The following is a 17,968-nucleotide window of genomic DNA, read 5'->3' on the forward strand; positions in this document are numbered from 1 at the left end:
AAATTGGTCTTTATCCTACAGTTGAGAAAATCTACTATCTACCTAATAACCGAACATGAACTCTTAAAAATAGTTATTTTTTTTTTTAAAAAAATGTCTGTCCTATAGCCATATATTGTGGGTAGGAGGTTAAGTGCAGTCACCCCAGAGGTCTGCTATTCTTAAGAGTTTAACTGCATATATGGTAGGGACTTTACAAATACTTACTGTAAGAGTACAAGCATGTATGCATCAACCCATGGCTGGGTAATTTAAGACAACTTTAAACAGCTCTTGGTTCTTGGTAAGTATGTAAAGCCTTAACCACATCTAGACTGTAAGAGGTCAAGTAAGGCATACTTTTTTGACCAAGTATATTCATCCATTTACTCAAGAAACAGAAACTAATTACCTGGCATTATTCTAGATTCTGGAAATTGAGAAGTGTCCAGTTAAGGATGTAGTAAGACTATGGTAGAAACAAATATATATTCATCCAATTTGCAGAGAATGATAGTATATCTGTGGGAACACTGGGGATGGAAGGAGAAAATATTTTTGATAAGGCTGTTGTATTTGAACTGGGCCTTAGAACAGTGAAGGTTTGATTAGAGTCAGGCAGAGATGCCATAAATAATCTGAGCATTATGTGTAGGTAGGAGAGCCAGGGGACTCGGGGGAACCTGCGTAAGCAGGGTGGAGGTGCAGGGGGGTAGGGTAGGGGATAAGAAGGTGAGTTCACAAAGATGTGAAGGTAAAGCCCTTGAATACCTTTAGTGTTCTCTGAGGTATGTCCCTGCTTTCTAGAGGAGCCTTATGATGTCGTATAGAAATACACAGAACTTAGGAAGCAGACAGGATTATAATTTTATAGGTCATTTACTTTCTCTAGCCTCACTGTTCTTATCTGTAAACCAAGAGTGTAAAAGGTATAATGTAAGCACATAGTATTTAATAGTAGCTAACATTCAGTGAGTGCTTTCTATGTGCTAGGCACTATTTAGTTTCTTACAAAGAAGCATTTTATTAGAGTAATTAAAACTGGGTGGTCAGAAACTTCACTGTATTCTGTGAAATGCTTGTCGGATGTGAAACATTTAAAATTGTTCTTTTAGAGGAAATATGGAGAAAGCCATTGACATGTTCAACAAAGCTATTAACCTGGCCAAATCGGAAATGGAGATGGCGCATCTATACTCACTCTGCGATGCTGCCCATGCGCAGACAGAAGTTGCAAAGAAATATGGATTAAAGCCACCAACGTTATAAAATAGGGAGAAAGAAGAATGACCCTCTTTTTAGAAGTTTACTCCCTTTTCAACTGAACCCTAAAGACACTGTCATGAACTGTGTTGAATGGTGGAACTTAGTGTTTCTGTTGTGCTGTTGTCATTCGTTACATGTTTCATGTTTAGGTGTTGTGGGAGTGGCTGTTGAAGGAAGTTTGCAGTGTTGCAGCTTTTATTCCCTGTGCAACAAAAGCTTAGAACCTGTTAAGGGATAATAAAGTTGCAGAGTACAGATAATTGGCCATGCAAATAAAAACTTTGATTTGTTGATTTGGCTTTTTTTTTGGCGGGGGGGAGGGAGTTGGGGGGTGTGTTACATTCTGGATGATTTTATGGGTGTGTGTGGGTGTGCGTGTAATATATGAGTATTTTACAGCATGTTGGCGTTTAAATTAACATAGTAAGTGCTGTAAAACAGGTTTCTTTTAGATTCAATTAATCCCTTTTAGTTTTTTTTTTAGAAAACAAAACGTACGTGGGGATTTTGTTTTGAAGGCAGCAAAACAGACCCTGTAAACCACTGTCAGCATGCCTGCAGAAGGTTAGATTCAGTGGAACTTAAGCCTTTTGGCCCCGTTCAACTCCAATGGATAATGTATGTTGTTCTTAAAAGTCCACCGCAGCTGGCTTTCATACAGTAAATCACACAGAAGCAAAATACTCTGGTGTATATGCTGGAAGACTGAAAATTAATGGGAGAGCAAACCAGGCAAGAGGTAAGATGAAATAAAATGGGTTTATAATTGCCTGTGGCTATTTTCTATATTAGGTACACTATTAAAATAGTGTATTTTTGAAAGAAAATTCAGGCTGTTTGTATGTATAAAGATGAAGTGTGATGTGTGGCAGTGTTAACTTAGCTTAAAATTTGTGGTGAAGAAAATGTGATTAAAGGTTCCAAAAGGACAGAACTCTTGGAGCCAGAAGCATAGTATTTCCTGAGATAATAAGTTTAGTGCTTTAACTATGGCTACGTGTGCTTAAAGAATATTAAACCAGTATTTTCAAAGGTGCTGAAGAAATGTGGAAATGCTTTTTAGTTTTGAGCTAACCTTGGTCTCGAGAGCCTGACTGCCCATTTCTAGGTCTTAGGAATATTGACAGATTTTTATCTTTACCTTTTTTACTTAGAAATCACTTTGGGTTTTGTTTTTCCAATTGTCACTTTTATAGATCATCCTTTTGTTTATATGCGGGATTTTTCTGGTGGGAGAAAGGTTGTGTTCTCAAGGCTGTCTCGGAGATATTTGGGGTTGGGAGAGGTTTATTTAAGTCTGAGTATAGTAAAAGAGCAAGCCTTCAGTTACATTTCAGGAAATGAAATCTAATTAGAGTTTATACATTTTTTTGGTAGTAAAGGAGCACTGTGCCCCTCCAAGAGGGTGCTGTATACTTGTGAAGTCAAAAAGGTTTTGTCTACAAATACTATCTTTTTAGAAACTGAGAAATGACCCCTTCCAAAGTCAGAGTTTGGAAAATACTGAGGAGGCTTTTAGTGGGAACAGTTTAACATAATTTAAGATGGCTTGGATAATGGAGGAACTCTGCATTTTAATTTTTAAATTATGTACCAACTATCATAACCCCTGAATACAGAAATGTTCTACATCTCTGAATAACCTCTGACTTGAAGTTTTTATTTGCATGGCTGTATTTACATTAACACTGGTATTTTCTTCTGTTCTCCCTTCCTACCCTTTGGGGTTGGGTAGAAAAACACACGAAGGAAAACTGAAGCATGTGCCATTCAATACTATCATTCCAAATCCTCATGGACTATTGCTTGTTCTGAAAAACATTTGAAACTGCACTGAAAGCTGCATCTGTCTGTATCTTTTTTTTTTTGTAAATGACCTCACATGTAAATTCACCAAATAAATATTAAATTCAAGCTTTTCTATCTGTTCTTTAAACAAAAGATAGGTAGTTTATGTTTTTACTCAATACTATGATAAATGAATAATTCTCTTGTGGGCTCAAACTATTTTCATGTTTTCAAGTTAGTATATGCAGCAAAATTAAGTTTTTAGTCTGAATGATGAACCACGTTTCCTAAGAATATTTTTCCTTCGTGGTAAAACAAAGCTCTAAGAAGAGCTAGCAGAGCCAGCTCTCTTTATTCCTGCTTATACGTGCCTTGCCCGTGCTTGCACAGCAGCCTAGAAGTTTGCCAACCAGGCCTGCGCCTTGTGACTAACGTGATCTTCAAACTGGTTTCACCGAGTTTTGATCAGTTTGCAGCCACTTTGTAGTCTTTCAGAAAGGATGCCTATCTATCCTTTATTAATTGCGATACATAGGGAATACATCCCAAACAATAAGCTTTGGTTTTAAAATAATTCAGATTGAATTTCCAGAGGCCTGAAAATTCTAATTCTAGATTAAACCATTCTGGCAGATCTCAGCTGTCATATTAAGGCTCTTTACAAATAGGAGGACCATAGAGTGGTTAAACTTTTGAGTATAAAAGTAATAATTAAGACTGTCCTGGGTACACTGGGTTCTTTGCTATATTTATAAGGAAATAACATGGGGGGGAGTAAGAATTCTAACCTCAGTCCTCTGTAAACTGATTTGTAAATAAAGTGATAGAATTTTAACATCAAAAAATAAATAAATAAATAAATAAAAATAAAAATAAAAAAAAAAAAGAATTTTAACATCTATCACAGTGTGTTAAGGCTCGATCTATTTTCAAGCCTTAACACACTGTGATAGAATAATGTCCCCCGAAAGATACCCACACCTTGATTGCTGGAACCTGTGAATGTTAATTGATGGGAAAAATGAACTTTGCCAATGGGATTCAAATAATGATCTTGACATGGGAAGATTATGCTGGATTATCTCAGTGAGCCCCAAAGGTAATTCCAAGTGTGCCTGTAAGAGAGAAACCACAGAAAAAGAGAAGAGAATGTGATCAGAGGGAGAGACTGGAGAGAATGGCCTCGAGCCGAGGAACACTGGCAGCCACAAAAACTGAAAAAGCAATAGTTTTTGCTTAGAGCCCAGTCTGGCCCTGCCAACAGGGATTTCAGTCCAGTGAAACTGATTTTGGACTTCTGGTCTCCAGTACTCGAAGACTAAGAGATTGTTGTTTTAAGTCCCTTAGCATTGTGGCAGTATACAGGAGTGCTAGGAAACTGACGCACACTCCTTTGGCTGTTGAGTGTAAGCTGACTTACAGTTTGAAGGAATCCTGAGTATCTCCAAGTACAGCACATCTTCACATACTCTTAAATTCTGGCTAAAGGTGGTTTAGGCGATGAATGTACACTTAGGCCACAGTGTTGAGGTTTAATCAAGAACTGGGGCATTTGTGAGGTAAACTACATGTGATCATGGACCAAAGGCTGTGCTATTCAGGTAGGAGGCAAAAGTTGACACACCAATCTCTCTGAGGAAAATAGATGCAAAATTCCTCAATAAAATATTAACACACCAAATCATTTAATGCATTAAATCATCCCAATCAAGTAGGATTTACTCCATGGAGGTAAGTAAGGGTGGTTCAAAATTTACAAATCAGTGTACTATACCCTATTAATAACAATAGAATCATCTCCATAGATGAAGAAGCAGCATATGACAAGGTACAATATCCACTCATGACAAACTCAACAAAGTAGGCTTACCAGAAGCATAACATAGGAGCTATTTATGAAAAAACCTACAGCTAACCTACTCAGTGGTAAAGAACTCAGCTTTTCCTCTAAGACCAAAAACAAAACAAGGATAATCACTCAACACTTCTGAGTGTCCGGCACAGTCCTGGAACCCTAAGCACAACAATCCGACAAGGGAAAGAACAAAAGACCTCAAATTGGAAAGAAGTAAAACTTCATTTTTTGTGGATGGCACGATACTATATATAGAAGTATTGTATACCCTAAAGACTCCATAAAAAAACTATCAGAACTGATAAATTCAATAAAATTGGATACAAAATCAACATACAGAAATGGTGCATTTCCATACACTAATAAGTAGCAGAAAGAAATTAAAATCTCATTTATGATTACATCAAAAGAATAAAATAGCTAGCTAGGATTTAGGATTAACCTTAACCGAGGAGGTAAAAGACATACTCTGAAAACTATAAAACAGATTAATTCCATGCCTATGGAATGGAAGAACCAATCCTGTTAAAATGTATATACTACCCAGGGCAATTTCCAGATTAAATGTAATGCCTATCAAAATACAACATTTTGGGCAGCCCGGGTGGCTCAGCGGTTTAGCGCCACCTTCAGCCCAGGGCCTGATCCTGGAGTCCTGGGATCGAGTCCCACATCCGGCTCCCTGCATGGAGCCTACTTCTCCCTCTGCTTGTGTCTCGGCCTCTCTCTCCCTCTCTCTCTCTCTCTCCTCTCATGAATGAGTAAATAAAATCTTAAAAAAAATTTTTTTTGGATGTTTTTTAACTAAGCCACCTGGATGGCTTAGTTAAGCTGTCTGCCTTCAGTTCGGGTCATGATCCTGGAGGGCCTGGGATCAAGCCCCACATCAGGCTCTGCTCCACAGGGAGCCTGCTTCTCTTTCTCCCCCTGCTATTCCCCTCCTTGGGGTCTTTCTCTCAAATAAAATCTTAAAAAATACTGCACAGGTGTAGCAGTTAAAACAGGATGGTATTGGCACAAAGAGTCCCAAAGATCAGTAGAACAAAACAGAAAACCCAGAAATAAATCCATGCTTACATGGCCAATCTACAATGAAGGAGGCAAGAACACACACCAGGGAAAAGAGTCTGAATAAATGGTGTTGAGGAAACTGAACAGCTATATGCAAAAGATGAAACTGCACCACTATCTTATACCATACACAAAAAGAAACTCAAAATGGATTAAAGATAAAACCTGAAACCATAAAAATTCACAGAGGAAAATAGGCAGTAATTTCTTGGACATCAGCTAGTTACATCTTTCTAGATCTGTCTCCTCAAAGGAAACAAAAGCAAAATTAAACTATTGGGAGGGACTACATCAAAATAAAAAGCTTTTGCACAGCAAAGGAATCCATCCACAAAAAGGCAACCCACTAAATGGGAGGAGAAATTCACAACTGATATATCCAATAAAGGGCCAATGTCCCAAATATAGACTTCTACAACTCAATCCCCCCAAAACAAATAATCCACTTAAAAATGGGCAAAGGACCTGAATAGACATTTTTCCAAAGATGACACAGATGGCCAACAGACATGGAAAGATGCTCAACATCACTAATCATCAATGAAATGGAAATCAAAGCCACAATGAGTCATCACCTGTCAGAATGGCTAAAATAAAAAAGACAAAAGTGTTGCCATTACCAGATTACCACATGATCCAGTAGTTCCTACTACTGGGTATTTACTAAAGAATATGAAAACACTAATTTGAAAAGATATGCACCTCTGTGCTTATTGCAGCATTATTTACCAAATTATAGAAGCAGCCTAAGTGTTCACTGATGAATGAATGAAGAAAACATGCATACATACAGTGGAATATTGCTCAACTGTAAAAAATGAAAGCATTGCCATTTGCAACATGGATGGATCTGAGGGGTATGTATGATGGTAACTGAAATAAGTTAGAAAAAGACAAATACCATATAATTGCACTTGTGGGATTTAAGAAACAACAAAGAAAAAAGAGACAAACCAAAAAGCAGACTTGTAACTATAGAGAAATAGTTACCAGAGGGAAAGTGGGAGTGGGAGCTGGGGAGGGAGATGGGTGAAATAGGTGAAGGGGATTAAGAATAAACTTACCAAGGTGAGCACTGAGTAATGTATAGAATTGTTGAGTCATTATATTTTACACCTGAAAGAAACACTGTATGTTAACTATATTGGAATTTTAAAAAAAAGATGTGATATTTATGTGTGTATATAAGTAATTCCACACAATGGAATATTAATCATAAAAAAAATGAAATTGAGGCACCTGAGTGGCTCCATTGGTTAAGCATCTGCCTTTGGCTCAGGTCATGATCTCACAGTCCTGGGATCGAGCTCTGCATTGGGCTCTCTGCTACTTGAGGAGCCTGCTTCTCCCTCTCCCCCTGCTTGTACTTGTGCTCTGTGTGCCAAGTAAATAAATCTTAAAAACAAAAATAATGAAATCTTGCTATTTGCAACAATATGGATAGACCTAGAAGATACAATGCTAAGTAAAATCAGAAATACAAATAGCATATGATTTCTCATATGTGGAATTTAAGGAACAAAAATAAGAGATGAAAAAACAAATTCTTAGAACTCATGATTTCCAGAGGAGAGCTGGGTGTTGGGATGAGTGAAATAAGGATACACTTAGCTCAAAAAGAACAAATGTCTAGAATTGCTGAATCACTAATATTGCACGAGTGAAACACTATGTTTGTAAAGAAAAGTTGGGATGCTTCTGCCACTACATAAAAGAAACATCAAAATAAAGACACTTTCCAAATATTTTTAGGCAATATGAAAATAACTACAGTCTGGTTTATTTTAAGGGGACAGTGCACAAATTCTGTTAGGGGTTGAAAGCTCGTATTCTTAGGCTATTCTAGATGGTCTTCATAACAGAGGTTTATTCAACATCCTGCTGAACACTGGGACAGAAGTGGCTGTGCTGCCTGGCCCCAACCAAAGAAGGGGAGGGAGTGAAAGGTGGGAAAGGTTAAAAGACCAATACATGACTGTTGCCTTTCAGAGCTCAGACAGCTTAATTTCTCCAGTAATTTTGTTGGAACTGCAAGAAAACAGGACTTTGTGCAAGCTTTGCCTAAGAAGCCATGGGAGGGCTCTACAGAGAAGGCTCCAGAGCAATTGTAGAACAAGAAGACCAAGACTAAAACTGACTCCTGGGAATTAATTTGGAGGATGTAAAGTTTAAAGGGAACCAGATAAAGCAGGTAAGATTCTTTGCAGAGATAGCCCATCATCTAAATTATCAGTGAACTGCTATATTAAACAACTTTTATTTCAGTGTCTGCTTTATGTTAAGAACTGTGAAGGATCTAAGATTTTACCATTTTGGCAAACTATAGTCTCATGACAGTGCCTGGGTGGCTCAATTGGTTAAGTATCTGCCTTTGGCTCAGGTCATGATCCTGGGGTTCTGAGATCCAGCCCCGTGTCAGGCTCCCTGCCAAGCAGAGAGCCTGCTTTTCCCTCTCCCCCTTCTCCCCACCCCCACACTTGTGCACATACACTCTGTCTCATAAGTAAATAAAAAAATTTTAATAAAAATAAATACTGTAATAAGAGATAAAGACGACCAGTACATAATGATAAAGGGATCAATCCAACAAGAGGACATAACAATTGTAAATATGTATGCACCCAACTCGAGCATCTAAAGCAGATATTAAAAGATATAAAGGAAGAAAATGATAGTAATATTGTAACAGTAGGGGACTTTAACACCCTCCTTGCATCAGTGGATAGATCATCCAGGCAGAAAATGAATAAGGAAACCATGTCTTTCAGTGACACATTAAACCAGATGGACTTAACAGATACACCTAGAACATCTCTTCCAAAACCAGAACACACATTCTTTTCAAGTGCACAAGGAACATTCTCCTGGACAAATCATTCATTTTAGGCCACAAATCTCAATAAATTTAAGAAGGCATATCATACATCATTTCCAACCACAACAGTATAAAACCAGAAAACAGTCATAAGAAAAAAACTGAAAAAAAATGCAAACATGGAACCTAAACAGCATGCTACTAAACAGCCAACGGGTTACAAAGAAAAAGGAAATCAAAAAGCTACATACAGGGATCCCTGGGTGGCGCAGTGGTTTAGCGCCTGCCTTTGGCCCAGGGCGCGATCCTGGAGACCCGGGATTGAATCCCACATCGGGCTCCCAGTGCATGGAGCCTGCTTCTCCCTCTGCCTATGTCTCTGCCTCTGTGTGTGTGTGTGTGACTATCATAAATAAATAAAAATTTTTTAAAAATTAAAAAAAAAAAGCTACATACAGGGGAACCAGGGTAGCTCAGTGGTAGAGTGTCTGCCTTTGCCTCAGATTGATCCTGGAGTCCTGGGATCAAGTCTTGCATCAGGCTCCCCAAAGGGAACTGGTTTCTCTCTCTGCCTATGTCTATGCCTCCGTGTTTCTCAGGAATAAATAAACTTTTTTTCTTTAAAAAAAAAACAAAACTACACAAATGAAAATAGAACATACAGTAATCCAAAATCTTTAGGATTAAGCAAAAGCAGTTCTAAGGAAATTTATAGCAATACAGGCCTACCACAAATAAAAATCACAAATTAACAATCTAAACTTACACCTAAAAGAACTAGAAAAAGAAGAAAAATCAAATCCCAAGTTTGGCACAAGGAAGGAAATAATACAGATCAGAACAGAAATAAATGAAATAGAGACTGGGAAAAAAAGAAAGGAAAAAAAGCAAACAAGATCGATGAGGGCCCCCTGAGTGGCTTAGTGGTTGAGCATCTGCCTTTGGCTCAGGGTGTGGTCCTGCAGTCCCGGGATCCAGTCCCATGTCGGGCTCCCTGCAGGGAGCCTGCTTCTCCCTCTGCCTCTGCCTCTGCCTCTGTCTCTGTCTCTGCCTCTCTCTCTCATGAATAAATAAAATTGAAAAAAAAAAATCCATGAAACCAAGTTATTTCTTCAAAAAAATAAAACTGATAAACCTCCAGCCAGACTCAAAGAGAAAAGACATAAATAAAATCAAAATGAATGAAAGAGAAGTAACAGTCAACACCACAATACAAAAGGATTACAATGCTACAAAATATATACCAGCAAATTGGACAACCTAGAAAAAAATGGATAAACTCCTAGAAACCTATATTCTTCAAAAACTGAATCAGAAAGAAACAAAATCTGAATAGACCAATTACTAGTAACAAAACTGGATTGGTAATCAAACTCCTAAAAAAGTCGAGGAGCAGATGGATTCATAGGTAAGTTCTACCACACATTTAAAGGAGAGGTAATACCTATTCTCTCAAACTATTCCAAAAAACAGAAGAGGAAGGAGAGCTTTCAAACATTCTACAAGGCCAGCACTGCCTTGGTAACAAAACTAGACAAAGACACTACTAAGAAACAAAACTACAGGCCCGTATCTCTGATGAACACAAATGCAAAAATTCTCAACAAAATATTAGCAAACTGTATTCAACAATACATTAAAAAGGATCATTCACTGCGATCAAGTGGGATTTATACCAGGGATGCAAAGATGATTCCCTATTTGAAAAAAATCAACATGATACACCACATGAACAAATAGGATAAAAATCATATGATCATCTCAGATGCAGAAAAAGCATTTGATAAAATTAAACACCCATTCATGATACAAATTCTCAGCAAAGTGGATTTTCAAGGAACATATATCAACATAATAAAGGCCATATTTGATGATGGTTGCGGGGGGGGGGGGACTCATAGCTGACATCTTATTCAATGGTGAAAAACTGGGAGCTTTTCCTCTAAGATCAGGAACAAGATAAAGATACCCAATAGTCTTGCTGCTTTTATTCAGCATAGTATTGGAAGTCCCAGCCACAGCAATCAGACAAGAAAAAGGAATAAAAGACATCCAAATTGATAAGGAAGAAGTTAAAATGTTTGCAGATAACATACTATGCACTGGAGACTCTAAAGACTCCACCAAAAAAACCCACAAACTATTAGAAATAACGAATACGAAATTAACACATAAATCACTTTCACTTCTATACACTAATAATCAAATAGCAGAAAGAGAAATTATGAAAACAATACCATTTACAGTTGCATCAAAAAGAATACCCAGGAATAAATTTAACCAAGGAGGTGAAGGAGTGTGTACTCTGAAAACTATAAAAAAAAAAAAAAAAAAAAAAAAAAAAAACCATTGGTGAAAGAAACTGAAAATGACACAAATGCAAAGACATTCCATGCTCATGACTGGAAGAACCAGGGCAATCCACAGATTCAGTGAAATCTATTAAAATACCAACAGCATTTTTCACAGAACTAGAATAATATAAAATTTGTAAGGAACCAGAAAAGACCTTGAATAGCCAAAGCAACTTTGAAAAAGAACAAAGCTGGAGATAATCACAATCCCAGATCTCAAGATACATTACAAAGCTGGTCAATTAATATGGTCAATTAATCTATGACAAAGGAAACAAGAACATTCAATGGGGAAAAAGTCTCTTGAATAAATAAATGGTGCTGGGAAAACTGGACCACTTTTTTACACCATACACAAAAATAAAACTCAAAATGGATTAAAGACCTAAATGTCCTAGAAGAAAATATCAGGAGTAATTTCTCTGACAGCAGCCATAGCAACATTTTTCTAGATCTCTCTCTTCAGTCAAAGGAAACAAAAGCAAAATTAAACTACTAGAACTACATCAAAATAAAAAGCTTTTACGGGCAGCCCTATTGGCTTAGCAGTTTAGCCCTGCCTTCGGCCCAGGGCGTGATCCTGGAGACCCGGGATTGAGTCCCATGTTGGGCTCCCTGCATGGAGCCTGCTTCTCCCCCTGCCTGTGTCTGTGCCAACCCCCCCAATAACTGAATTAAAAGAAATCTTAAAAAAAAAAAAAAAAAAAAAGCTTTTGCACAGTGAAGGATACTACCAACAAGACAAAAAGGCAACTGAATGGGAGAAGATATTCACAAATGATCTATCTGATAATGAGTTAATGTCCAAAATTTACAAAGAATTTATACAACTCAGCCACATAAAAATAACCCAATTAAAAAATGGGTAAAGGGCCTTAAGAGGCCCTTTTCCAAAGACAAACAGATGTCTAATAGACACATGAACATGCTCAACATCACTAATTATTAGGATTAATGCAAGCCAAAACCAAAAATGAGATATTTTATACCTGTCAGATTTGTAGAATCAAAAAGAAATAAGTGTTGGTGAGGACGTGGAGAAAAAGAGGCCCTTGTGTGCTGATGGGAATGCAAATTAGTGTAGCCACTGAAAAATGGTATGGCGTTTCCTCAAAATTAAAAATAGCCCTCATAATCCAGTAATTCCACTATTGGGTATTTACCCCTCCCCCCACCAAAAAAACATGAAAACACTAATTCTAAGTTATATGCTCTATTTTTTTTTAAGATTTTATTTATTCATGAGAGACACAGAGATAGAGAGGCAGAGACACAGGCAGAGGGAGAAGCAGGCTCCTGGCGATGAGCCGGATGAGGGACCCGACCCCGGCACCCCCAGATGACGACCTGAGCCAAAGGCAGATGCTCAACCACGGAGCCACGCAGGTGCCCGGTACCTCTGTGTTTACTGCAGCATTTACAATAAACAAAATAAAGGAAGCAATTCAAGTGTCCGTCCACAGAGGGATGGATAAAGATGTGATCTATATACACAATGGTATCAGCCATAAAACAGATGAAAGCTTGCCCACTGGGACAACATGGATGGACCCAGAGGGTATCATGCTAAATAAGAGAAAGGAGAAGACCATATGATTTTACTTGTATTTTGAACCCAAAAAGCAAAACAATGAATAAACAAAGAAAAAGAGACCCACAGAACAAACTGATGGTTGTGGCGGTGCAGGGGAGCAAAATGGGTGCAAGAGGAGACAGAGACTTCCACTTATGGAATGAGTGAGTCAGGAGGATGAAAGGTAGAGTGTGGGGAGTCCAGTCCTTGTTATTACATCAGCATTGTATGGTGGCAGATGGCAGTACACGCGTGGTGAGACAGCAGGACGTATGCTGTACACCTGGACTGATGTAATATTGTGATGGACTAATAATAAAAAGCAAGGTAGTGAAAAAATAGTAGTTTTTTACAGGATGGTATGGTTTCAAGGGAGAAACTCTGAGAATGAATCTACAGACACAAGAGTAATAACACTTGAGCACCAAGGAACACATTTGTAGGGTTTCAAATATTTCAGGAAGAGCTAGGAATCACAACATTTAGAATATTACAGCTTGCCCACCATGCTCTGTTCTTCCAGATTCTTGTTCACTTGGTGAATTATGAACCAGCTATGAAGTAATTACTGAATAAGAAGTAATGTCCTTGCATGTTTGAGTTTTGGTTATTTGATGGTAGATCTGGAGTTTAATTTGGGTTTTTTTTTTTTGTTGTTGTTGTTGTTGTTAAATAATCTATAACCCCAAGGTGGGGCTTGAACTCCCAATTCTAAGATCAAGAGTCACACATTTCACGGACTGAGCCAGCCAGGGACCCCTGGACCTTAACTTTTTAATTTTTGATTTTAACAAGACCACTTTATCCTGAAGTGCATTCTCTCTTCCAATAACTAGCTTTTACTTTTTCTTTAATCTTTGCTCAAGAATAGAACTGAATGAAGATAATAATTTAACAAGAAAGATGTGACTGCAACACAAAGGTGGTTGGTTGTAAGGCATAAAGGAGAAAAGCCCATATGAAAGCTGCTGCACTGGCAAAGTGTGGCCACTGCAGACGTCACAGAACACACAGCTTTTCCCTTGCCATCCGTCCCCTGGCTTCATCAGACCCACTCACCACCAAAACACACCCCACAGTCTTAGGAGGGAGCATAAAAGACTTAAAACTACTACAAGTGGAGAACATTGATCTTGAAAACTATTGTCTAAACCCTTTTCTACTTAGTAGACTTTGCACAGACCTAACTTGGTGGCAGCAAGAAGCCCTTCCCTAAACATCCACTTGAAGTCACAATCCAATAGTCTGTTTAAACCCTGTAATGGGGATCCCTGGGTGGCGCAGTGGTTTGGCGCTTGCCTTTGGCCCAGGGCGCGATCCTGGAGACCCGGGATCGAATCCCACATCAGGCTCCCGGTGCATGGAGCCTGCTTCTCCCTCTGCCTATGTCTCTGCCTCTCTCTCTCTTTCTCTCTGTGTGACTATCATAAATAAATAAAAATTTAAAAAAAAAAAAAAAGGCTTGCTTTCACAGGCAACCTTTACCGGCAATATAAAAAAAAAAAAAAAAAACAAACCCTGTAATGTCAGTAATTTACTCATTTGCAACCAATGCAAAACCCATTATCTGTTAGCTCTCAACCTTATAGGCGAGGCCAATATTGAGTGGCACTTTCGTAACTACTTGCATATCCTGACTTATTTCAACAAAAGACATCGGGACTCTAAGGGAGTCATGTAAATTAGTTAAATGTGCTGCCTTAGTTGAGCTGCAGGAGAAGGATTGCAACATGTATTATGCAAAAAAGTATCTTTGCTCAACAGAAAGTGAGGGATTACAGGGGAATGACCTTTGACCAAAACATTTTCATGGCCTTGAACAGCAGTGTTCTGTTGCAAGCGGACCAAATCCAAGGTTGGCTGTGATCGGTATCACTTTCTTTTTTTTTTTTTTTTTTTAAATTTTATTTATTTATGATAGTCACACACACAGAGAGAAGGAGAGAGAGAGGCAGAGACACAGGCAGAGGGAGAAGCAGGCTCCATGCACCAGGAGCCTGACGTGGGATTCGATCCCGGGTCTCCAGGATTGCGCCCTGGGCCAAAGGCAGGCGCCAAACCGCTGCGCCACTCAGGGATCCCCGGTATCACTTTCTTAACAGGGGGCATGTTACCACACATTGTAGAATGAAATGTTACCTGCTAATGGAGAAGCCTCCTTCATTCATTCATTTCCACATTCTAATGTACCAGAAGGCAGGATCGCCCAAATACAACACCGAAAGGACAAGATGACACGCATTTAATGAAATACCAAACAAGTTCTAGCATCCATGTGCTTTATCTGTTATAGGAATGCTACATAAAGGTAAAGTGTCTTTCCTTCCATAGCATCCTCGAGATAGCTAGGATGGCTTGTCCACTAGTTTTCAGACTATTGAGCTCTTCTCTGAAGGAAATACCACAAGGTGTTCTCTGGGGACTAAGAGGGAATCCAAGGCAGAGGGCTCCTAGGCTTGCCACACACACATCAGGCAGATCATTCTCACAGATACTGGGTTTACTGCAAGATTCTCTAACCAAAATCAGTTTCACGCTAAAATTATGAAGTTTTAAATAGTTGTCTGTGGGCCTATTAGGATACAGAGCAATCCTCAAAATGCAGTCCATGGTTACCTGAAAGTTCTGACATCCTTTAAAAGATCTGTGAGTTTTAAAACACTAAGAAGTTATTTCGGAACTTCTAGTTGTAGCCAAGATGGAGTTATGAGGATCAGACTTACCCTCCCATCTGAAATAACTTAAAAAAGGACCACATATGAGACAGTATTTTTCAGACATCAGGCCTCAGGATAGTGATCCAAGAGAAGGTAAGGGAAAGAGGTGAACCGTCTAATTGCTCGAACTTGAATTTCCAGTTTGCAGCACAGGGAATGGGACCACAGCTGGAGGTTAAGCCCCCCGAGGAAGGAGGTGAAGCTGGAAGCTGCGAAAAGCCAAGACAGTAAGACTTCACGGGGCAGAGGGATCAGAGGAGAGAGTAGCACAGACAGGAAGGAAGCTCAAGAGATCTGCAGAGCACATCTTTAGCCGAGTACTGATCACGCAGATATGAGGAAACTGCCTGGGTGCAGGCACTTGACAGTGACAAAGCAAAGAGAGCCACTGATATAATAAAGAAAAAATACACCAAAAACACAGAAAATAGCCAAAAGGAAATACACAGGGGAAAAAAAAAAAAAAAAAACCAGGGGCGGGGGTGGGGGGGTGGGGGGGGAGGGACGAAGACAATAGTATCATTGCAATTCAATTTCAAGCAGCCTGATGTGTATGATTAGGGAAAGGTTCATAACACTAAGAAATCATAGCTGGTGATGTTCTAAAAATGATAAAAATTATAAAACCAAGGATGCACAAATCACAAAACTCCGAAGCACAAGAAACATGAAAAAAAAAAACTGCACAAAAGCTTAATATCATAATCAAATTCTATAAATTTAATCAAGAGAAAAATCTTAAAGGCACATAAAGGAAAAAAAGACATTATAGAGGACAAAGGATAATAATAATGTACTTTGCCTCTAGAATGCAAGCCGGAAGACAGTACAGCAGCATACTTAAAACATTCAAAGGAAAGAAACAAGGTGAATTCTATAATCAGTAAGAATATATTTTTAAAAATGAAAGCAAAATACTTTTCAGACATATAAAAGCTGAGAAAATACATCACCAGCAGACCTACACTACCTAAACGTTAAAGGAAGTGCTTCAAGTAGACAAAGATCTACTCTAATGAAGAGTATCAGAAATGGTAAATATGTTGGCAAACAAAAGATGTTTACTTGCCTTTTTTTTTTTACTTGCTTTTTAAGTATCTTTAAGAGATTATTGGGGGGACGCCTGGGTGGCTCAGCGGTTGAGTGACTGCCTTTGGCTCAGGGCATAATGGGGCTCCTTGCAAGAAGCCTGCTTCTCCCTCTGCCACTGTGTCTCTGCCTCTCTCTGTGTGTCTTTCATGAATAAATAAAATCTTAAAAAAAAACACTGAGTGTTTAAAACAAAAATAGCAATGTATTGTGGGGTTCACACATATGCTGAAGTACAATCTAGGACAACACAAACAAAAGGGTAAAATCAAGTATACTACTTAAAATTCTTACATGTCAAGTGGCACAATACTTGCAGGTTGACTGTGATATTAAAAATATATACTAAAATCCATAAAAGGGGTGCCTGGGTGGCCCAGCAGGTGAGTGTCTGCCTTCAGCTCAGGGCGTGACCCCGGGGTCTTGGAATCAAGTCCCGCATCGGGCTCCCCGCAGGGAGCCTGCTTCTCCCTCTGCCTTCGTCTCGGTCTTTGTCTCTCATGAATAAAATCTTTAAAAAAAAAGATATAGGGGATCCCTGGGTGGCGCAGCGGTTTGGCGCCTGCCTTTGGCCCAGGGCGCGATCCTGGAGACCCGGGATCGAATCCCACATCAGGCTCCTGGTGCATGGAGCCTGCTTCTCCCTCCGCCTGTGTCTCTGCCTCTCTCTCTCTCTGTGACTATCATAAATAAATAAAAAAAATTTAAAAAAAATAAAAATAAAAAAAAATAAAAAAAAAAGATATATACACAGCAGATTCATTTTTCATAAAGATATCAAGGCAATTCGATGGGAATAAGGTAATCTTTTCAACAAATGGTGCTCGAACAACTAGATAACCATAGGCAAAAGGGGGAAAAAAAGGAAAGAAAGAAAAAGAGAATCTTGACTTTTTTTTTTTTTTTAAGATTTGAGAGAGAGAGCACAGCAGGAGGGGCAGAGGGAGAGAGAGAATCTCAAGCTGACTCCATTCTAAGTGCAGAGCCTGACATGGGACTCGATCCCAAGAACCTGAGATCATGACCTGAGCTGAACCCAAGGGTTGGACACTCAACCAACTGCACCACTGAGGCACCCCGAAAAGCATCCTCTTACCTCACACCACATATAAAAAATTGACCATGTAAGAGCGCAAACTATAAAACTTCCAAAAGAAAACAGGATAAAGTTAGCGACATTGGGTTTGGCAATTTCTTCAATATAACATAAAAAAGGGCAAACTTTTTTATTTTTATTTTTATTTATTTATGATAGTCACACAGAGAGAGAGGGAGAGAGGCAGAGACACAGGCGGAGGGAGAAGCAGGCTCCATGCACCGGGAGCCCGACGTGGGATTCGATCCCGGGTCTCCAGGATCGCGCCCTGGGCCAAAGGCAGGCGCCAAACCGCTGCGCCACCCAGGAATCCCCAAAAAGGGCAAACTTTAAAAGAAGAAAGGAGGGATCCCTGGGTGGCGCAG

The 17,968-nt window shown here is 39.0% G+C and overlaps 1 protein-coding gene across 3 annotated transcripts in view; it reads left to right on the top strand.

Annotated features, from left to right (window-relative positions):
* The window catches only part of TOMM70 (translocase of outer mitochondrial membrane 70), a 32,806-nt gene extending 31,270 nt beyond the window's left edge, over positions 1–1,536 (top strand). For all 3 annotated transcript variants that reach the window (XM_041750392.1, XM_041750407.1, XM_041750400.1), the window contains exon 12: positions 1,095–1,536. In XM_041750392.1, the coding sequence (XP_041606326.1) occupies positions 1,095–1,248 (154 nt within the window). In that variant the 3' untranslated portion in view covers positions 1,249–1,536. The remainder of the gene's footprint in view (positions 1–1,094) is intronic.
* The last annotated feature ends 16,432 nt before the right edge of the window (positions 1,537–17,968 follow it).

Source organism: Vulpes lagopus, chromosome 1 (genome assembly GCF_018345385.1).
Source record: "Vulpes lagopus strain Blue_001 chromosome 1, ASM1834538v1, whole genome shotgun sequence".
Classification (NCBI taxonomy): Eukaryota; Metazoa; Chordata; class Mammalia; order Carnivora; family Canidae; genus Vulpes; species Vulpes lagopus.